At 38.6% G+C, this 24,124-nt stretch overlaps 1 protein-coding gene across 4 annotated transcripts in view; it reads right to left on the reverse strand.

Annotated features, from left to right (window-relative positions):
• LOC114133622 (kazrin) overlaps positions 1–24,124 on the reverse strand; it is a 151,235-nt gene that overhangs the window by 29,764 nt on the left and 97,347 nt on the right. For all 4 annotated transcript variants that reach the window (XR_003593266.1, XM_027999706.1, XM_027999867.1 and 1 more), the window contains one exon: positions 17,427–17,534. Coding sequence is in view for 3 of the 4 variants with exons in the window: in XM_027999774.1 (XP_027855575.1) it covers positions 17,427–17,534 (108 nt within the window). In the remaining variant the exon portion in view is untranslated. The remainder of the gene's footprint in view (positions 1–17,426; positions 17,535–24,124) is intronic.

Genomic DNA, 24,124 nt, shown 5'->3' on the forward strand with positions numbered 1-24,124 from the left:
TTGGATGCTGCACTTGTGCACATTTTGACTACCACTCCTAATAACAAATACTTATGAGAAGTCTAACGATATTTAGTCTATTCATAAAAAAACTAACAACATCACAACTGACAGAGAAGCTTCTGATTCCAATATTTTTAATGACTGCATTTTTTCCCTCATTTAAAACATCAATTAGCTGGATGTAAAACAGAGATACACTTGTTTGAGTGTTTATGTTTAAAATTATTCTCATCTGCTGAGCACTCCAACTCCGTCATATAAATGGAGTATTCATTGTAAATTCATTTAACTGGTTCTATGTGTTATCACTTTGTTTGTATCATCAGGTGAAATTCATTTGTGACTTTGATTGACAGACACGTCTTCCTATTACTTGCTCAGAACAATTTAGGTTTGCCTGGTTCCAAGTGAATTTTCCAGATAAAATCCCAGATGTCTCTTCAAAGAAGAAACTTCTGATGTACCAGCTTGTGATTCTGTGGCCCCAGTCTGTTGTGCCGGCCCCTCCGGACAGTTTAGGGTCATGATTATTACTAGATATGATTCGACATTAATCAGACAGCACTCAAAAGAAGTGAATGTGTTGCCCTGAGGTTTTTATATCCTCATTCAGTGCCTTTCCTGATTATAATCAGGCATGCAGTGACTCAATGCTGTCAGGATTCTGAGTAGCACAAGTATGCAGTCCACTGCTGCAGCAAAAGCTTGCCAAATTCTTACAGTTTATTACAGACAAGACTGTCAACATCTGAGCCCTGCTGTGCAAGATCACCTGTCTGAATGAGCAACAATAGCAAACAGTTAGTGAGTGTGTGATGAGGAATCACTTGTTCGCTTCTTCAGAAGTTCATTTAATTTATTCAATTATAAAGTTGTGATAACAAATAAAAGTACAATGACCTAAAAACAAAAAGAGTACATTTTTTTAAAAGCAATTCTAGCAAGGACTCATATAAAAAGTAAAATGAAATGCTATTAAAACACAAAAACATTTTATCATATTATGCACATGCCACACATCTCAAAAAACCTTTCATTTTACCTGCGCTCAAAGGCCAGCACAATCTTTTTGCTACTAATTATTTTTCTTCCTTTACAAATAAACACAAACCACTTGCATGAACAGATGTTTCTGTGAGCACAAACAAAGTAAGCCTGGCAAAACGAGGTTGTCTTTTAGTTTCAGATGGTGTGAGCCTGTCGCCAACATCAAATCTCAAGATAAAGACCTTGGTGGAGGTCAAACGCTGCTTTTATAGATGAACCTTCAACACCATCTGTTGCCTACTTGCTCAGTAAGACGTCACTCATCCTCCCTCTTTAAACAGTCACCTCTTTCTGTTCTGAGAGGACATGACAAGAAATGCAGGAAGATCGACATCAACACCTTAAACTGAAACCTTTCACTGGAGCTCTGAGTATAATATCAGACAGGTACTAGCTGAGGGTTCTGTGGCAATATAAACGATACTGTTTTTAGAAACAAACATTGTGACCTTTTGGTTTTAGACTAATCATGTTGGGTTTCTTTTCCTGGTTTTAGGTCCACTACCAGATTTCAAAAACTTTTTTAGACTGTAAAGTAAAGCTTTTCCTATAGACAGGAATGAACTTGAAGACATAAGAATAAAATCATGTTTATGCACAATGAAATACCTTTATGTTTTTCCAGATGAATACATTAGAGTTGCAGATTTGTCTTTTTAAATATCCGTGTTGATTAAATAACATGAACAAGAATAAGTTGTGTTTTAATTTGCATCTATGCACACAAACAAAATGGTAGTATTTTTTTTAAAATACTAAAACTTGTCCATTCTCCTTACAATTTATTTCTGTACTCCTTCACATTTATTATGATGAGGAGTGAGAGGGATTAGATGAAATCATTTGACGAATATTTATAAAATGAGCCTTGAATTATGCACATTTTGTGATTTCTCTCCCAGTCCCATTCTTCTCCAATCCACTAAACCGACTCCGGTTAATAAGATTCACTGAAATCGTAAATAAAACCTTCCTCGGCTACACATCTAAACGGCCGCTCTAAGTGTGTGCATTTGCATAATAGCAGCCATAAATCAGCTGACATGCAATTGGGAGTGGTGAATTATGAATCTGATCAGTGTCGCTTCCTATTTGCGTGATTTAAGCAAAATGGCTAAAACTGTCCCTCTAAATAATCCCGCGTCTGTTATGTGACAGTTTTGGGATGAAGGGATATTGTAGGAATATTGCTCAAAAAAAGATCAGCACTTCTCCAGGGACACAAAACTCATCCTTCTTTCTTCATGAAGAGAAGTAATGGTGCGATAGAAATTTGATACATAATGAGAAAAGATCAGCTCTGTCTTTTTCCACGCAAAATTTTAATTTAATTTTTTTTTTGATGACCAAAGGTTTCCTAGGAAAACCCCAAACTTATTTTGGATGCCTACAGTGTGTCATGATGAGGTACTTTCTCTATCCGTCTCTGTCTTAATGTCACCCCGTACCCCACAAACTCCCGTCTTACGCCATTTCCTCCATCCTGACATTCCTCCTCTCCCACATGCAAGAAAAAGCAGCGGGACTCGGAAACGAAAGTCGCAAAAAAGGGTCCAGCAATCTGTCAGAGATTTCACTGGCCATGAGGCAGCTGAAATTGGACTTGGCTGCAACAGCTGTGGAGGTGGAAAATTGATGGAGAACGACAGTAAGTGTCTAGAGGGGGGTCATTTTTAGATTGCTTTTCAGTCTTTTGAGGGGTGGGAGGGAAAGACAGGATGGAGTTCCATTTTTTTTTTTCTTTTTGCTTGCTACTGGTGACAAAATCAATTAACGCCCTTATTGTTTCCGCTGAATTCGTATGCAGCCAACTTGTAGAGGGACACACACACACATACATCCATAGACCTATTAACAGCCAGTAGCTCCTGCAACTGGAAGTATTTGTTCAGCCTGACTGCAGACTCCATAGCCATGAGTGAGCATTATAACCAGTGTGTTTTTTTAATTAAGTACTTTTTTTCTTTCCCGATACATTGATAATCTTGTGGATCCGCTGCTGCCATTGCTGTAGAGCAAAATAAAGTTGGAAATTTAAAAGAGAAATAAAAAGCAGCACCTTGTTGGAAGTCGTATATCCCTTCAACTTATTCATATTTGATCAGGAAGGATCCACGATTTCCTAATTTTGTAATACTAGTGAACAAACAGCATTATGAAGACCAGGAAACACATGACTTCGATCTGTTCATGGAGTACTGTTTAATCTACCAATATAAATAGCACAACTGTAAACCTACAAAGAAACAGATGTCTAGCTAAACTGGGCAAGGAAAGCAATAATCAGAGAAGGGCCATAGCAGCTCTGGCGTAAGACGTGCAACTTTAGTGAGAAAATCAGAAAAAAACACAGAAAAGGAAGTAAATGTTGAAAGAATATTAGTAAAAGACACATAAACAAACGTATCAATTAAGTGGAAGGAAGAGCTCTGGTAAAATGGGATCAAAACTAAACTACATGAAAAAGACTGTTCACATAAGCCCTCCATACTTGCGTCATAGTGGCAGCATTATGAAGTGGAAGACAGGAAAAGCTGTTAGAGTTGATCAAAAGTTGGATGGAGCTAGAAGCAGTGCAAAACTTGAAGAAAGCCAGTGGAAGTGGGTCAAAATCTAAATTTGTGGATGAAACATGACAAAATCTTGAAAGATCCAAGGGATTTGAAGACATCAGCGAGGCACTTAAAATTTGTTTCAAATATGTGCTGAAGTTTGTGAAATTAGAAGTTGCCTCAGACACATTTCCTCTCCAGAAGAATGAGGAAGTGTTCGGCCTGAACGGAGCATGCATTGTACCAAAGTGAGGCACCACAAAAAGTACAACCCAGTTCAGGAATGTGTGAAATAAGAACGGGGGGGATGTAGGAGTTGCTGGGGTCAAGAATGCGGGCAGCAAGTGCTTTCATGATGGGAGGCAACAACTCACATCCTCTTATTTGTTTTGGACTCTGTGACCGAGTCCCATCCCTGCTGAAATAGCCATTTTCCAAAGCATTGTCTGAAATCTATTCAGAGACACAATGCGTGCCACACGGGTTAATGGCTTAACCTCTCCAGGAACCCTTTGAGTGGACTTGAAATAAACAGTTATTGATTTTAAAACACACCTGACATGATTGGGAATGGGGGGGATATAAGAAGGACTAGGAATCAGGGAGTTTATGGAGTTCTACAAACCTTTGCACTTTCCTACTAAGTGAAGTGATTGTAGTTATCATACAGATCAATTTTCATGCAGATACGATTAAAACCATTGCTGTCTAAGCTTACGTCATGCAACCAAAGGAGCTCTGTTTTGTGCAGTCAGACCTTTGTAGAGTATACATGTTCCTGTGCAGGCTCCGGATACATTTCTGTATTGGCATCAGACCAGTTGGTGCCATGTTCTCATTGTTTATTTCTTGGGCTCCATGTTGCATAAAGTAACAGAGCTCTTTCCCACCTGTCGCCCCACAATGCCGGTCAGGTAGGTTAATGTTACTATCGCTACACTGGAAAAACAGCCGAGTTTATTCAGGTCTCATTCACCAACTTGAAAGTCATGTTTACTGAACATATTATGGTACTTATAGTAAATCTGACCGGGCTTTATTATTATTTATTTTTTTTATTTATAACATTTCTATACATTCAAAAGAAGGAAGAATCACTAACTCCTCATGAAATCAGCTCGACTTGCAAAATCCAGGAAAAAAATAAAATACTGTAAGTTGTAGTTTTTCTGTAGGTTTCAGAGTTTTGCAAAGCAAAGTATATATTTTTTTTTTCTGATGCCGTGGCTTTTGACAACTGCAAGGTAATAAGTTACATTCTGCAGACTGAGAGCTGGACTCTGCAAAAATATGAAAACAAGACTCACTGCGTTCACCGTTAGTAAAGATCTATATAGCTTCAGCAAGTTTCACATAAAAGCTACTATTTCACAAAAGAGGCAAAGGTGACACGATTTTTTTTACACAATGCTATTAATGTCACACCTAATCCTGCACACGTCAGCCAGAGTAAAACAGTCAAATGCGTTTCAAATACTCGTCCATCTTAAATGAGATAGCCAGTCAATAATAATAAAGCAGTCTCCCTCTTCCTGCGTCACACAAACTAATTTTTAGAAGCTATTGATAGCAAATTCATCAGTGGCAGATGACAGATGTAATGCCTAAGCTCTGACTGATGAAGCAGCCTCTAGCCTCTGCCTGATCTGACAGTGCATTGCTTTGGATTAGCCAGTCAATCCTCATGAGCAGAACAATCTCAGTTCATCGCCTCAGGAGATGGCGAGGTGATGGTCGATGAGCAGCGAGGAAAAAAGGAAAATAAACTATTTTGCCTTTGGGCACTCCATCATAGAAATCAGACTAATATTATGCATTAACGGAGGAAGTGATGAGGACAGATTGGCATTCCGGATAACACAAAAGCAGGGATGGATTGCGATTTATTGATGAAAGGAACAGTAATGAGGGCAGGCCTCAAACCTCTGTGGCGTTTACCCCCAAATAAACTCACGATTGCTCTGAAGTTGAGAGACTGCAAATATGGAAGTGTGGATGTGCAACACTGGTTACTCAAATAAATCAAGAGACATGGCAAAAAAATCTGGTGATTGGTACTATACCAAGAGTTACAAAGCCACATTGACAACAACTGTGTTTTCTATGAGATCTTAAGCGATTTCCAAATTCCTTCAGACAGACTTTCAGCAAAGTTAAGCTGTTTTCTCCGTTCAACCTTTCAGCCTCTGTAATGGATCATGATGAATCTGGAAATGTTCATCAGTTCATTAGAGATTTCAGTGTAGAGCTAAGAGTCTACATTCTCCTGGAAGCACACGCAGAGACAGCAGTTCAAATAACACTAATTATTTATATTACACACTTCCATCAATTTTAAATGTGAACATTATCATCATTATCATTATCTATGTTTTAAGCAGCAGGAAAAAAACACGCAAATGTGAACTTAGAAATAAGTCTACAAATTCTGATCATGGCGTACGAGGAACTATACTGTACAGAGACATCAGTGCAAAATACAAACCGGGTACCCCAAGGTCAAACTGGAAATGACCGAGCTGAGATTTTGAGGGATTTCAGATTCAAAAGGATAGAATAGTAATGACTAACCAACTGGATATTGTAATCATTGATAAGCAGCGGCAGAAAGCCGTTGTAATCGATGTGGCCATCCTCAATGATGGAAACATCAGGAAAATAGAACAAGAGAAACTGGAGAAATACCAGGAGCTCAGGGAAAAACTAGAAAACACCTGGCAGGTGAAGGCATCTGTGGTCATCGGAGCCCTTTGGACAATGACCTCCCACTCTGGAGAAGTGGCTCAAAAAGCTCATCCAGCATGTCAGTTCAGCAGAGTTTGGTTTTAAGAACAAATACTGTGAGGAACCCTCAAGTTCCCAGGCCTCTGGTAGAGTACCTGGGAATTATAGCTTGAGATGAAGAGGAACCCACCGCATCCCAGTGAACCAGTAGCATCCAAGAGACTAGCCTTTGTTTTATGCTTACACATTACCACTTTTTAAACATTTTAACATAAATCACATTTGGCCCAACCAAACCTAAAAACAGACACCTTTAGTGATTGTTTGAACAGTAAAATCTGAAGTCAGAGATGTTTAAATAGCGGTGTCACTCCCTGCTTGATCTCTTCCCTTCTGACCAGTCAGTGTTGATCAAGCACTCTGAGCCTTAAAGTTTCAGAATCTGACATCCAGATACTGGCAAGCCTATTTCATGCTTCAGCTCCTTGGAGTAATGGGGGTTGAACTTGTGCAGGAGTACAGCTTAGAACAAAGCTGAACAGTGGGCAAAAAAAAAAAAAAAAAAACGGATCGAAGAGAAAGATGGCCACTAATCCTGGCCACATTCCACAACAATCGGTGTCCATTTGACTAAAAATGATGACCTAACGTCAGCTAAACTCTGTCCAAAAGTTTAAATACAAAAAATTAGCCAAAATCATCTAGTTACCACAGTACAAATGTAAAAAAAATAATCAGATTTGCATTTTTTTATATATATATAAAAAATTGTACTTTGTCTTAATGGTCAACAGATATTTAAAGCTGTCTTCATCTTTGTGCCCTTTTTAAACAGTTGCATAAGGAGCTTTCTTATTTTCACAGGCTACACTTGCAGCAAACTGACAGCAATCCGTCAGAACAGTGTGTTCGCTTTACAGGCTCGCTGCCGTCTCTGAAGTGAAAACTGCAAACAATGAGATTACTGTCTTTCGGAGGGTACAGATGGACAGATATACGGGATAGCTTTCAGGATTTCTCTGTCACGGAGATTAACGAGAGAGTTTTCCGTGAAACTGGAGGAGACACAGCCAGGGTCATTAAGGACAGATGTATAGATAGGAAACAAGATTGATGGGAGAATGTCTCTAAATCATAGGGATCCTGTCTAGAACATTTAGATCATTTTGAATACTTTCAAAAACGACTGAGATATTGCCACCGGGAAATGATAGTGTCCCTCGAAACACAAAATGATCACTTAGTGTTACCAGTAACGGCTAAATAAGGAGACAATAGGCTGTAATTTTGAAGGGGAAATGTTTTCTTTTCAAAAATAAAGTAGAATTTTAAGACTTTATAATTTAAGATTTTCTTTTTGTAAGATTTACGACAGTCACAATGTCTCCATGCATGAACTTGTGAACACCCTTGCATGAGCACTACCAACAGAAATTGCCATCTATGGCTGAACTGCTTTCTGTTGGCATATGATTGTTTTCTGATGAAGTAAAAGCAAGTTTTATTATGAACCCCAGAAAAGAACATGAGCAATTCAAACTTAGCACCCATGTATCTATGTTTGACACTCTTATTTTGAAGAAAGACAGTTGGCAGTTTTTGAGGTGCCTCGTGTTGACAAAGTCATCCTGTAGAGAAGCAGTGCTCAACTCTCATCCTCTATAATATTTATGTGATACTAAATTATGTTTTCAGTTCAAATAATCTCACTGTTCTAAATTAATATAAATCCTACTCACTACTCCAAGTATTTTAGGCAGAGTTGTGGATGAATGAAACTATTTAAAAAGGAGTATAAAATAAAAGCTTGATTTGGAGTCACTCCAAATTTAGCAAAAATAATCTAGTTCACCACCAATATGAACAAATAGCCCAGCAGCCTGCGTCATCTATTTTCTAGATTCACCCTCTTCTAGACTCATGCCATTTATCTTCCATTATTTTAGGTTAGCAGGCATTCAGGTGGGAAATAGGAAAAAATAACACAAGGGGAGTGGATTGTAATTGCACAAATTTGCACTACTTACCAATTTTCTGAGATAATTAATAACATGCACACTGCAGCCTAACATTAGAGGTTAGTGACTTCGATTGGTGTTTTTCTGCTAGCTGAAACGAGTGGCTTACCTCTGGACAGATTTTATCAGACGTAAGATGATGGAAAATTAGCTCTATTTTACAAGAAAAATATATCTGCCTAGCTAATGCTTTATGAGTGATTGGAGAAATGTGTGGAGTGGGAGCTATTTTATTCAGAGATATACAAAAAAATAAGAATTATGATTAAAATTTTATTTTTGAAACATATGTTTCTCAAATATTTTTGTTATGGAATTTTTACTTCTTTGACACATGCAAAATGTGTCAATTCCCAAAAAAATTAATTCAACTTGTTCCCTAAAATCAGGTTGTAATAGAAGCATAGAGGCTGTTATAGCAGAACCTTTGTTGTGTCAGACATAGTTTCCAGATAGGAAAGATATTTGTGATCAAACGGATAAATTTAAAAAAAAAAAAAGAAATAAAAGCATCTGTGACTGTGACAGTGTTCAACCCAACCTGTCAGACAGATGGATGGATCCGCTCAGACATGTAGATAAATGGTATTTGGGTCAATTCCAACTCATGTACGACAGAGCAGGAGTGAGGATTATAAAAGCTGTACTCAAGGACAGGTGATACATTAAGCATTTTTAAATATAGAAGATTGTTCATCTTATTTTAAGTTATTTGCACCTAGTCTAATAAAGAGACACATCTATGGTAAAAAAAATAAATCAAAATGTCTGTTTAGGTTGATAGTGAAAAAAAGCATGCTGTTATTAGTAGGCAGGGTTGGCAAAGAGAGGACAGGAAGCGTGTTACCATGGATATTACATCCTATGCAGGTGTCATGCATACCTGTCTCCGTGATGGCATCCTACAAACTTCAAAACCAATCAAATGCATTCCGTAGCATATTCTGCTAAAAATAAAAACTTATTCTGATGTGTTGTGCCAGGATGACAGCAGTGATCTGGTACAAAAATCTGAATATGGAGGTGTCAAAACAATGCCGGTACCCCCTTTAGAGTTTCTAGGTCTGAGATGCGTAGTATAGCTTGTGCAGGTTGAAATACATTTGTTCGGTTTTTCAAAATGAGCCGAGGTTTTGTTGACAGCTTCTCAGAAGTAAACTGCAAGACTGAAAAGACTGCCACTGCAAAAGTGAGGTACCCTTCTCAGTAACCTGCTGCTATTCTGTAATTTATTTTAGCAAATTTGAGGAGCTGTGGAGAAATACACTTTGAAGAAGATCAGCTGCCAACTGAAGCATGAGTTTGACTTGTAACGACGGGGAAGGAGCCACATTTATCTTTGCTTTTGCTTCAGGGTAAAATATGATTATGCACGGTGGTCTTCAAACAAGGAGATAGTGGAAGAAAATAAAGGCTCTAATCAGCCCATCCCCACTGAAATACAAAATTACTTTCCGCACTTTAAAAGTGGCATGACTCGCCATTATACTTGCTCAACCATTATCCCCGACCTGATTCTTTCTTTCTTTTTTTTTCTTTTACAGGCAGCTGATTTTCTCTAATGTGCTTCAAATTGTCACCTGTGTGTCTGAAGAGAAAGTACTAGCACCTGAGGGAGCCGCTCACCGCATTCACCCGAGGCACAGCCAGCGAACGACAGCAATTACAGAACCAGGACCAGAATCAGCTGCGCTCACAATTACGCTGTTAAAGCGAGCTGACACAGGCGGGCGTTTATGCTGTAGCTGTACGCATAAATCAGAGCAGATGTCAGAATAACATGTTGTCATTTCACTTTCTAGAAACCGCTCTGACAATATGCACAATGCAGGAGTCATATCAATCAGAGAACGAGCTCACAGTAGGAGCTTGTAACAAACTGCCGGGCTGTTATCTAGCTTCTACCTCTGTGTTTACTTAACAGAAATATGTTCACAGCGACCTTTTTTGCTTGGTCTGCACCCAAAATGAACCTGGCTGTGATGTAAGTGAAATCAGACTAAAATACAGTCCCCCAAAAAATTGTTGCTCTGACCTAAACTGGTAGAAAAATGTGCCAGCTTCCATAATGTAAGATACTGGGTCTCTCCAATATTGACATGACAAATCTCTGAAATATACAAATATGCAAAATCTACACACCTTTGTACTTTGATAATAGGCTGCCACAAATTGAGGTGTGAACTAATCTGCAGTCATAAACATGTTGTCATGCAGTGAAGGGAATCTAATGAATCAATAAAAGCAACAGGTTCTACGGTGTAAAATTATTTCCATCTTTGTTTAAGATAAAATGTTCGTCTTTAGAGTTAACTCTATTTTCACTTTATTTGAAGTACATCTCTGACTGACAACCAACAGGCAATTGGCAGAGAGAAAAAAAGAAGCATAAATTGCCAATAGCTTCAAATATGCATACAATAAATTGCTAGTGTTCATACCGCTCTACATTGCCCACCATTAGTCAAATTACAAATGAAAAATGGTAAATACCTTGCACTTTTATAGCGTTTTATCAAGTCCAAGGGAACCCAAAGTGCTTTACACAACATTCAGTCATTCAGGCACACATTCACACACTGATGGTGGCAGGCTACTGGATAGTAGCCACAGCTGCCCTGGGGCAGTCTGACAGAGGTGAGGCTTGGCGCTACCGGCCCTCTGACCACCACCAGCAGGCAAGGGGCAAGGTGGGTGAAGTGCCAGGGACACACCGACAGACACAAAGTGCGAAATATTTACTGTGATTTCATGTAAGAGATCAACACAACGTAGTGCATAATAGCTAAGCAGAATAATATCAACACATGGGTTTCAGTTTACATTACAAATAAGCTGAAAAGTATGGTGTGCATTTGTATTCAGCCTGCATGTTCGAGACAAACTTTTGCATATTTCTTTTATATAACCTGTAGCTTTGGCTGCAGGTTTAGGGTTGTTGTTCTGCTAGAAAATTAACCTCCACCAGAAACTCAAATCCTAGAAGTTGTTGTTTTATTTTTCATGACTGTTTTGTATTTAGCACCATACATCGTCCTTAAAATTATTTTCAGATGAAATTGAAGGCTTACAGAACGTTCAGAAGCAAGTTTTTGTCAATTTCGTCAGTTTTTATGGCAGTTAAACTCAGCTCCTAAAACACAAAGCATAAAACCTTTCCCACCATCCCAACTTTTCTGCCTAGAGGACATTTCAGACAGTCACTACTTTTGTAGAATGAAGTGTACTATGACTACCACAGAAATCTATAAAGAGAACCCCACAAACTAGAGATGTTCTTTATAAGTAGTTCTCCCATCTTGCAAAATTGGCACTTTAAGATGAAAGAGGCTAAACAGTTTGCCAGTTTTGTGCCTCCTTCATGGACTGCTCGCACATGCAGTAAAATGAACGGAAAACATGGAGAGAATTTTTTTCTTGTCATGTAAACATTTACTTTTAAATATGAGTATTATTTAGATCTAGCTTTACTAAATGAAATGCAGGTACTGGGAGAAGCCAGTAGACAAATTTAACAGTTTTATTTCAATAACGTTTGCCAGATTCATGTATGTTTCAGTTAAAGTTATCTAAAGTTGATTTCAGAGAGTCGGATTCAGCAAGTTAAATAGAAAAGCCAAAAAGCAACAAAAAAAAACGTGTATGAAGAACTGCCTGAGGATATGTTTGCACTAACACCACAACATAACAACACATCTGCTTCAAAACCACTATTCATAGACTAGCTGTACTCAACAAATCATTAATGGGACGCAAATGTGCAGCACAATCTTTTGTTATAAAAACAATTCTAGAATTGAACAAAATTGTAAGACCTCTTGCCATTTTTACAACCACATCTACACTCTCACCCAGTTCCTTCTTTGCAAGTCTGCTATAGTGAGTGATTAATGGTTTACCGTCTGTTGCAAAGTTCAAATACCAGCAAGTCTGAGGTCAGAGCAGGTTAAAGTCTCCTAACGGCTCCACACAGCTACATGTGATTCACTATCAGACATGACACCTGCCAGTGTAAAACCTCCCTGTCTCAGTGTAAAACCTCAGAAAATTGCAGGTCTGACAATCACTTCACTCTCCGCTCCATTTAAGCGCCGTCGCTGCACTTGCCGTTTCCACTCAACTTACCGGACTTTCTTCTCTCCCCATCTGACCTCCTCCCCTCTTCAGAGGGGAGCTCTCCTAAAGATTCCAGGATGTGTCAGGTCTGTGCTGGACTATTTCAAAATTCTTATTTTCCTTCAAAAGTGGTCGTCACTCAGATCTGAGCCATCTTCAGCATTTGGTCCCTAAAGCCAACTCTCAGTTGACACCAGGAAATGCATCCAGCCTGCGTCTTTCCCTCTATGAATACCTGTTCAAGGCAACTCCCACAGGATCAGTGATACAGTACACCAGGCCCCTCCCCCTCTGCTCAAATAGTTTAGGTAAGGAAGAAGACGAGCTCAGCCGGATCGGTACTACGATTTTCCCACATTACTCAACCATGTGTATGCACACACGTACCGGACAAGACCAATGGGAAAGGGAGCTACACCTAACGTGTGAGCTCACACGCAGGTGCATGTTGACTTGATGTAGTCGAAGGCAGACAGCAACACGTCAGCCAGCTGTTGACTTGCCGGAGGCTCCTGGTCCTCTGTAAGCTAATACTTTGAGACGTTATCGTTTTTTTTTCTCACAGCTTTTTTTTTATTTCCAAGACTGCTTCAATTGACTTCTACAAGCCAATTTGAGTTGTAGAGGTGCAATTAGAGTGAACTTAGACCCAAAAGCATGGATCTCAAGCAGGATATTATGATGGTCTTGTGGGTTAAGAAACAAGTCTCTCTAATTTGAATTTGGAAACGTTCCCATTTAATTATTAAGATCAGAAAACTAAACTGCATCTGGAAATACTTTTCTTGCTGAGGAAAAAAACCTTTAAATAAAATGTACTTTTAGTTTCACTACCTAAGCTTATCCAGTTTTATTTTTTTTAAATAGGATATAGATAAAAGAAGAAAGCTGATATTTTGTCAATGTCTTGGTGAAAGGTGAAATGATTACCTATTTTTTTTGCTTACCGTACTTATAGAGTCAGCCAGAACTTTAGTTAAAATGTTGTGATATTTGAAGGAGTTTATAATACTATGCTTACTAGCAACATTTCCAAAATGTCTGTTAAAAAACTATAAAATAAAGCATGATCACAAATCTTCTGCTATACTAAACAGTGGACATAAAGTGTTTTTATTTCACCTTATGTGTTTGACCCACACAAAAATGTTCAGTATAAGACCAATCTGATCACAGTTGGCAAGTCAAGATAAAATCACAGGTGAGTGTAAGGGACTGCATATTTACATTCCTTATGATAGGGTAGAAACCGACTGTTTTTCCACCATTTCTCCCAGACAATCAGCTACCATGTCGACAGCCTCTGGTTGTTACAGAGACGTGATGACACCAAGATGATGCTCTTTCCTGCAGTTCTCAAACAGGGATTTTTTTTTTCTTCATTTGCCTAACAATTCTGCTCCCTGAGTGAAGAGGTAAGGTAAATATGTCATCAACCAGCTGGGTATCCAGTTGCTAAAAGAAATTGGCCTCTGTGACAATGTCATATTTAAATACAGAGGAAACAGGAAGTTGTGGACTTTCAGGGCCCAGGAATCTCTGATCAGATTAAAAATGCAACATTTAATAAAAAAAAAAAAAATGCTTATTTTAAGAGCTACTGGAACCCTAAATAAATGTCACTGGACTGACAGCTAGTTATCACTTGATGGAGCTATTACTGTCAAGGCTGGCACAGCTAGGTATTAGGTTTAAGAGTTGAGATTTTGTTTTTCACATGGGATCAGAACAGCTTGTTTATGTTTATTCCTTAAAATTATAATTTGACAACTGATAAAAAAAAAAAAAAAATCAATCTGTAAGGTGATGCACTCTAGCTCAACTATTAGGACCAGGATCCGTTTCACGCAGAACAGCGGCCTCTAAGCTAAACACCAGTGTTTTGCAAACACTGACATCTTGCAGTGCGTTCTAAAACAGATATTATTTTCTGTTGGGTTTCAGTGTTAATGATTTCAAAGGAGAATGGAAAAGTGATTTTATGCTAACTTCAACTTTGGAGTCATTATCGTTTACTGAACTATATGTCTCAATAAATAGGGGTGCAGTTCCTCAGTACAACCCGCTCCCTCTTCTTCATCGCTACATCTAGTTACTTCCTACAAAACTGCAGATAAATTGCTTAAATCTTTGCTGAAATTGCTCAGCCTTAGTAGTGTATATTTTGACTAACCCTCATTACATCACAAGATGGCGCCAGTGTTTGACCCAATTACCACAATTACCACAGACAAAAACTGCAACACTCTGCAACGCCGTGGAATTTATAGCAGTATAGCAGCAATATTTATTCTTAAAAGTTTTTATGTACGCAGAATGAAAGCATAGTGGTTCATCTTTTTAAATCATACAAGTTCTTTTATTGTGTCAGTGACACTTGGAGGGTTTAAGTTTAAGTGATAGAAGCAAGAAGAGAAAAAAACATGTACACATTCATTTGCGTTGGCACATTCACATTTTCTCTTCTTTTTGCTCACTTATGCATCTCGACTCACCTCTTCCTGCATGATTCTCACTTAAGTAATCAGAACACACCCTGCATTCAGGCAATCTTTCACCTTGTCCTTCTCTTCACCGTTGCGTTCATCCCTTTTTTTCTCTCCTACTTCATCCTCTCTATCAACTTCTTTCTCCAAATCCAGTTTTTTTCTTTTTCGCTTTCAAATTTTATTTCCAGAAGCACTTTCTGACCTCGCTGCTTTGACCTTCTATTTAAACCAGCAGACATTCCAGCCTCGCCCCACCGCTGACCTTAGAGCCACTTAATGTGCAGAAGCAGCACCTGTCTCCGTAATGATCCAGTGCTGGCTGCTTACGTTCGTTTCCGCTCCCCTTCGCCGTCTCTTGGTTTTACTGGAGCACAGAGATGAATTTGCTGATAACATCAACCTTAGTTGCCTGTTCTCATTCTGATGAAACTTGTAGTGATATATGGTGGCCTTGGCCACTGCAGGGGTTTTGAGTGCGTATTCATGATTTTCCTGAGTCAGCGCATTTGTAGCACCTTAGGGAATGACTAAGGACCTAATGCACAAACCGCCACCTGCTGCAGGAGAATGTTTGTATGCACACAAACATGTTGTATTAAAATTCTGCATAAAACTGAGTGGATCCCACTTTTGAATCATAGATACGGATTTTGCTAGATGTAACTCTCTATCTCTCTCTCTCTCTATATATATATATATATATATATATATACAGTATATACATATACAGTATATATATATATATATATATATATATATATATATATATATATATATATGTAATTTTTTTACATCAAAAATCTTGAACAGAAACAGCTGTGGAGCACACATTCAGAAAAAAAGTTAATATGCAGAACTTGAGGCAATAAGTTTACTTTTAATCCCCCCGTGGTATTTTTAGTAACATCTTTGTTTGCTTTTTTTATGAGTAAGAACGGTTTCTGGGCCCTCCTAGGATTGCACCAACAACGAACAGCCAAACAGATCCTTGAGCAGGATACTAATGAGGACTAGATCCCCACAGGCTGCCTAGGTGACAGTGGAGATCTGCGCTGCAGCTGACAGAGACGCAGGCGACAACGTTTGAGAGACAGTTTTGTGGCCACGCGTAAGCACGCAAGAGCAGAGTGCTTTAGTTTTAAAAGCACTGGACAGATCAAAACAGACCACTAAGAACGCATAAGTGTATTTTGTCAAAATGACGTAAAACCAGTCTGACCACCCAGCCAGATCAAAATCACACGGATAAATATAGCCTTTAAAGTTTAAGCCGAGCTCCATTAGATGGTTTCTAATTGTGCGAGCTAGAGAACACACAACACCACTGTAGCAAATTAGATGGACCTTGAATCAAAATAGCATCCTTATGTTCAACTTTTGGAATTAAAGTAAATGTAAAGACAAATGTTAATGAGTAGTTCACAATAGTTAATGCAACTTTCCTCATGGGATTTACATGCATTTAAAATACAATATAAGGCACTGACAGTGACTGTGACAATTAAAGGAAGGTAAAAAGATGGAAGCCCGCTGCCGTCATGCCCCAGACTCATCCAATGCGGTAGAATCATAGCTCTGTATCAGCAAACCTGTACAAGGCTAATCCGGCATTGCAGCTCGAGTGTGTGATGCTGCGATTTACAGATGGTGTGTGTGGGCAGCTAGCAGAGGATTTAAAGCAAAAACACACACAGTGACTACCCCTGTGCAATGTGTATTTGAAGCACATGTTCACCATTAACATGCTGTGGATAATTTCAAGACAGAACGAGTTACTGGACTTCTTCTGTTGTTGAGTGCAGTTCCTCCTCGCCTGACCGCTATGATTAAAATTAGCACAAAACCAATGCCAACTTCTTTTTCCTCCGTAAGGGTTTGTATATGCCCTGCTAACTTTGACTTCACTTTTTCTCTGCTTCCTCAAAACGACATTGATTTTGGAAAGCTCAAATAGGAAAGATATTTGTGAGTTTTGAAAGACCAGAGGCAACAAAGACCGTACCTTGTTTTTCAGGGTTTTATCAGAACTGTTTTGAGAAAAAAGATTTCAAATTTATTCACAGAAAAATCTTGCTGCTAATTCATGCTGTACTCAAAATTGCATATATTTGCAGTCCAGTAATTTATGCAAAAGTGTGCCAGAGAAAATCTAGGTGTGAACAGGGGATGTACAGTAGAAGTCAGTGCTGTAATTAGGACACAAAGAAAGGTCAGGAGCATCTGCTGCACAATCTGCAGTGCAAAAAGCAGCTTTACTTCATCATGTCTCTCGAACCTGAGTAATAGATTGATCAATATAATTTATGGAGATAAAAACATGTAGAGTATTGTTATTGAATAGCGATATTATTGGACATTTTACACATATTGATCAGGTAACCCATTGGTTCTGCAATTCCAGCTGCATGACTTGAACACAAAGAACAGCTCAGACTTATAGTCTATAAGCTTCAGTTTGTCACAAATGTGAGTTATACCTTTGTCCAGTGAGGCATCAGGAGAGTTGAAGTCCATGAGACTGCTGATTTCAGTCTTGTAGCAGAGGTCCGTGGTTGGGGGTTTCTGCTTGTGTTGAGGCGACGGATCTGTGCAAACAGACACAACAACAATAAGGGTTACTGTGATTTTTGACAAAGGGGGAATTTAGAAGTTCAAATAAAGAGAGGCTGGCATATGAATATGAATGTGAGATTATACAAAGGCAAAAACAAAAGTGAGAAGCCAAGTGACACAGATTCATGTTGAATGAAAAAAATAAATTCTGCAAGGAACAAAAATAAGTGTAGCGTGATTAATACTGCCACCACACCAGTCAACTCCACAAACCCGTTATGTGAGCCCTCAGTGCTCACATAATTCATTATTTCTCTTCACTCTGAATGCCACACAGCTGACCATTCATACCGGTTCTGTAGGGAGAACCTGAACGCCTCGGCCAAAGCAAAATCATGCAAGCTTTAACAATCAAAGGCAATTGAATACAGAAGGTAAAGACTTAAATAAACATCAGTGTTCTTTAGAACCGGAGCATAATTTAATTTCTGGCGACATTCAGTGCTTCCTAGTGGCATTACTGGTTTCCATCAGTGGCATATACTGAATGCATATTGAATGGATTCCATCAGATCAGCTCACATTAAAGTGCAGCTCAGTCACTAAGACGTGCAATCAGCTTTAATAACACGTACAGCTGCCTTTTGTAAAGAATAACCTATTTATAAGTCAAACTAGGCATAAAATGCAACATTTTAAACAATAAACTAAATAACTAAAGTAAAACTGTATTGCCTTCAGTTCAGCCTCTGGCGCTCCTGCTCCTTTCTACCATCATTCCACCACCCACCTATTAAAATGCTTTTACTGGTTGAATTATTTACAATAATTGAGCACAGATGTGTCTTGGAGCTCAAATTCAAGAGTTCCTTTGCTGTCACTACAACAACATTAGACAGCTCACTATTAAAATGGGCTACAAATACAAGTCTGGCAGTCTGAAAACGTAATTGTAAGCAGAATGTGACACTTTTTTTTGTAAATATGTAATTTCTGTAACTAGCCTTTGACCAGCTAAACCCAACTGTCAGTTTTTGGGTTTTTCCCCCTTGAATTATGTTAAAATTCACTCTGCATACTTTTCTGCAGGTTTCAGGCTGCTGCAGCTGCCTGCTGGCCTCGTGAAAAATATTTTATCTTCCTTGCATTGAGCCTTTGACAAGCCCTCACAGACGTTTAGAGACTCGAGGGAAACTTGAAGAGCGTAGTGGAATAAATTCAGAGGAATGGGAAATACACGGCGACTGCTGATTAATAAAGGAGAGGAGAAGCTGGTACAGAGGAAAATTAGGAGAATATGCAAAAGAGCTAGCTTAGGCTGGGAATGCCATTTTATTTACTGAATTATGCAAACACTGTACACGTACACTGATTTAAGACTAAATCGCTGCAGCACCTTTATATCTCTTGTCAAGATTATTTTTGCGAAATATGCATCCCTGCTTTGTGATTTTTATAAATTCAACAAAACTCTGGCACATTTACAGAACGAAAAGGATAAGTGTTGCCACAAAAGAAGATATAATATTAATCCTTTTCTCCTTATTGCTTCAATCTTTGCATTTAATGAGTATTCCTCAATAATGCCACTATCCCTGACCTTGCAGCAGTGATCTTTTGAAATCCCTTAGGAAGTCAAGTGAGGTTTGACTGTCTCTTTCAGCTCAGCAAACTCAAGTCAGACAAAGGCTCTATGCGAAGCTAATAATACTGAAGAGCTGCAGAAAAAGAAACTGAAAAATATCAGACATTTTGTTGTACTGGTTCTCTGCAAGAGGCACTGCACCTTGAAGGATATTGATGCTTTCCAAAAATCTTTATTAGTTTGCACTGGATAAATCATGTTTGGGGATGATCTGTTAAAGATTACAGATAAGAGCATCATTTCCTCTGTCTGCGTTCAGCTCATTTCTGTCCGTTCCTCCTCATAAGCCAACAATATTGTTTTTCATGAAGCCAAAGAATTCTCCAGAATGACCTCAGTGCAAGTAAGAATCTGGCAAAATAAATAAAGCAAGTGCACACACACTCCATTAATTTTAAAGTTCTAATTTGATTGATAATTTGATCTTTACCAGGACCTACATTTGTTTCAAACTCATCTCAAACAAAAGCGAATGTGTCTCTAAAATGTACAAAATGAAAATTTGTTGAACTTTGTGTCTTTTTTTATTACTGTGCTGCATAAATAAGAAAATGAACTCTTCGACAAAAACTGAAATGAAAGAATGAAATTGTTCCTAATCCTTGTTGTTACTGGTCAGTCTCTAAACGTATGTCAGCTACAAACCTGAGCAATTTTTTTACTGTGCATGGTGATCAAAGCTGTTTTGCAGGCTGTTCACAACATTTCGGTTTTCCTTTACAATCTGAGGGATTTTCACCCTTCGCAACGTATTACTGGGAAAGAGACGCTTCAAATCTCTGTCTGACATTTAAAGCAAGTTCATAAAACAGGAGAAACATTTTCTGCACGAAATTGAGTAAAACACCCAAATATTTTATGAACACAATTATTAATAAGTCAAAACATGTCTTAGGTATCTTCTTTTGCTCAGATTTGTAGGATGCATATTGTTCAAGTTTCCTCTGCCTGCAAATGTCTCTTAAATCACATAGGGACAACCCCCCCCCAATCTTAATCGCACCATTCTTGATTTAAAAGACATTTAGAAACCACAGTGTAAATTGAACATTGTTTACTGCTTGCAGTAAAGATCGGCATCCATTCATCAGCAGGGGAAGACAAAATAACTTCTAAAATGCAGTATTTGTGTCAAGCTTTTGAGATAAATGCAACTGGCTTTTTTACGTGTTTTCTCTAAAACCTAATAAGAATCTGTAAAGCTTTATGACTTGGCATCAAACGTTCAAAATGATCTTTATTAACTGTGAGCAGTTCATTGCTAGCACAAACCAGGACACAAAAAGGAACTTACCTGTGAGGACATGAACAGTAATTTGTACCAAACACCAAACTAAAGCAATTATTTAAACCTTGTAGACTTGTAATAGCAATTTATTGTAACTGGATCTTATCCTTATATGAGGGAACAATTCCTTCAGCGCCTTCTTTGATATCTTACAACACAGTAGTATGTATTACACCACAATTACCAGGTGTTTGGAGGAGTATAAAAAGCCAACATTTCACTAGAGTGTATAATAACAGACAAAACCCACAGATTGGAGAAAGTAGAAAGCAGTGAAATGGAGCAAAAGGAGGTTTCAAATGCCATGCATTTATGTTAAAGATGCAAATTTAAAATGCAAAGTAACATTTGCGAATTATTGTGTTCCTGCATAAGAAACGGTGAACCACTTTAGCATGCAGAGTCTAATATGTTATGGTACACACCTTATGTTACATGAGAGAAGAAAAAAATAATTTTCTTCATTTATTGAGCTAATCTATAAAAATATATACAAAGGGATTTTTGTGGGCTCATTGAGAGATGTCTTTTTAGCAAAACAAAAATCTGAAGGTATGAAAAAGATGAAAACTAACACAACCAAACAGTGAAGAGAAATCAGTAGGCTCGATATGTTACTGGCCTGATTACAATGCCAGTAACGTATCAATACCTATTTACACTGAACTGTGATAATCTAACCACAGTATCTTAAGATCTCTACTGAGTAGAGTTTTGCCATTTCATCTTCTAATGGCCGTTGTTTGTTTTGCCGCTGAATGTAAAAAAGCTGTTTTAAATGTCCCAATTCTATGGTTGATAGTTGGGCATTTTAATTCACTCCACGCTGTTGGAGTAAAACCACCATGAATGCTCTGCACTAGGAATCTCCCTGTTGTTCCTCTTCTCAGCAGGAGTAAAATACAACAAAGCTGCTCCAAGCTTCCCTTACCTCACTGAGTCTCTGGGCGCAATTTTGGAACTGGGCTGCTGTTTTTATTATGAATTCTAACATGATTAAAGACAAACATCTGTTTCTACTACAAAACATTCCACAAAGTTGAGGGGATTTTTGATGGCTAATAAGTCATCATAGTGCACTTACTCAGCTTTATCAGTATTGTTGTCCAAATTAAGTTGTGCAAATTACAGATTTGTATTTAAGAATCAGTAACGTAGAACAGAAAATATCAGTTGTTGTTTATGTCACTGAATAAACAACAACCGCATTCTCAGTTCCTAAGAAAATGATGTAAAGCTCTCTTTTGATCCACAACAAAAACATTTATGATTTTCTCTTTGAAAAAGTTCCATCCAACAGGGATTAGCTTACTTTTGATAGAACACATTAAATCAGCATAAAATTACTGAGAGACTTTATTTTATTTAAATGTACCTCGTCTGCGGCGTTGTAAAAATTCTGTTCAAGTACTGCCTCAGACCGAATCTAATTCATGCTGATCTCCATGTGATTTTAACACAAATTCCCCCATAGTGAAAAGCTCATAATGTTAAAAACCCAGTAGTACAAAGAAAGAGACAATCAGTTAATGTGTATTTGAGGTTTTACTCCCAATTCTTTCTTGTCCATTCCTGTTCCTCTCCCCTTACAATCTGTCATCTCCTGGGTTCTTGGGCTCCTATACCCTTCGTCGTTACCTGTCCATTTCTCTGGCACATTTTTCATCATTCTTCTGTCACCGTTAAATGGGGTTTCCCCCGGCTTGTCTCTCTCCTGAGCCAACTATACTTTATCTGCTGGCGCAGTGCAGGGAAAAGGAGGTGGGAGGAACAAAAGAAGACCGTAATGAGTCATGGAAGGTGATTAAGAAATGAATAGACCCTGCTGCCGGAATCGTCGCCACACTGCCCGTGTGCCCCGGCGCAGTCTGCAATCTGCAGATAGACACAATGCTCCACTTTTCTTGCGCCTGCCATTCGCCTTTAATTGTACAGACATTCACTGCACCTCGAGCCTGCCGGACTTCAGATAAAGCTCATGTATTCATGCATTAATCACCGCCAGCCAGGACAGGCCCTTCCTGAGCGCTTCACCTGCATCGAGACCCCAATTGAAGGCACCCTATAAATATCAAGCAGATAAACGAAAGTAATGGAGCGAAGAGAAGCCAGTGCTTAACGTTCAGCCACCCACTCTAACCAGTCCCAGATTTCAAGATGCCTCGTTGTCAGTTCATATCATAATGAAAGGCTGCCGAATGTATGAGGCAGTCCATTCAAGGAAGTGTGTAGGCTGGGATGTTATTAGTTGGTGACATGACTCAGGAGACAATGAACTGTCGTTTGCGAGACTTTACTGGGGAGAAGTGGATTTTGGGTGAATGTTGTCATTTTAAAAAAAGGAACATATCACTTCGATATGCCGAGAAGCGATGTTCAGCCTGCTCGGGTTTATGAAAGAGGCCTGAAAGAACAATAGTTTATAGAGTAGCTTTGACACAGCTTCATTAGCACGCTCTTTGTGAATGGAATTAAAAGTTTTCCAGGAAATAGAGCCGCATCTCGGTTCCTGTCAAAAACCGACAAATATAAGCATACAGAAAAAAGTATTCATTTCATAGGCTTTAGTGTAAGCTTTACTCATTTCACTACCTCATTGCTGCCTGCACCTATGAAAAGAAATGTTATTTAAGTGGAATTCAATTACCAATGATAATGAAGGGAGCAAAGATCCCAGTGTGATAAAATTATCTGCAGTTTAAGTGGAAAAAAGCTTGTAGTGTCAGAGAAATAGATGATCACAGCAATGCTTATAGCAGAAAATTTAATTATCCACAAAAAAAACTGCACCATGTAAAATTCCAAGATAACCTTCATGTCTGCACATCATATCTGTAAGAATGCAAGTTTTTGTTGTTGCTTTTTAACACCAAAATACATATTATATTTAGATTTTAACGAGAGGACAACATTTTTGAAAGGTCTGCTTTTGTTGACACAACAACACTGTCATAAAGTGCGGTGTAGAGGTGAGTGGTGAGGCAGATGCTGTAGACCCAGGATGCGATAAATGAAAGTTTTTAATGAGGAATACTCCAGGAAAACAGAACACAACGATGATCACACAAATCCAAATCCCTGGCAGCACTGCTGAGCGGAAGCTGAGGCTCAACACAGGTAGCAACAGAGAACGCAAATGGACTGACCAGAAACACGGCAGAACAGATGTCAAATGAGACGAGGACCCGACAAAGACACAGACACACAGGTGACACTAAATACACAGGAGGTAATCAGGGAACGAGAAACACCTGGGAACTAATCAAAGGGAGACAGGACAATACACAGAGACACAGATACACAGGAAACTCAAAATAAACACACAGAAAAACACAGATCACGACAAAGTTTCACCAGAAAAATAATGTGTTTTTTTTCTTCAACATCTGACATGAAATCAGACTAAATTTCTTCAAGTTTAGTCTGATACTGACCAATTACATATACTTGGTCAGTCTCAGGGAGAATTGATGAATGGGGTCAAAACTTTTGGATTTTCCGCCACAAACTTCTGGTTAACTGACAAATTTGCGCAAATTAGAGGCACACAGGTGAATGTATTTTAAGGTCACACCAGGAACACACTGCTTTCACTATTGAGAAGTCAAAAGAAATTAGCCAAGATATCAGGAAGAGAATTACAGAGCTGCACGAGTCTGGTTCAGCCCTGGGAACAATTTCCACATGTC

This window comes from Xiphophorus couchianus, chromosome 1 (assembly GCF_001444195.1).
Source record: "Xiphophorus couchianus chromosome 1, X_couchianus-1.0, whole genome shotgun sequence".
Classification (NCBI taxonomy): Eukaryota; Metazoa; Chordata; class Actinopteri; order Cyprinodontiformes; family Poeciliidae; genus Xiphophorus; species Xiphophorus couchianus.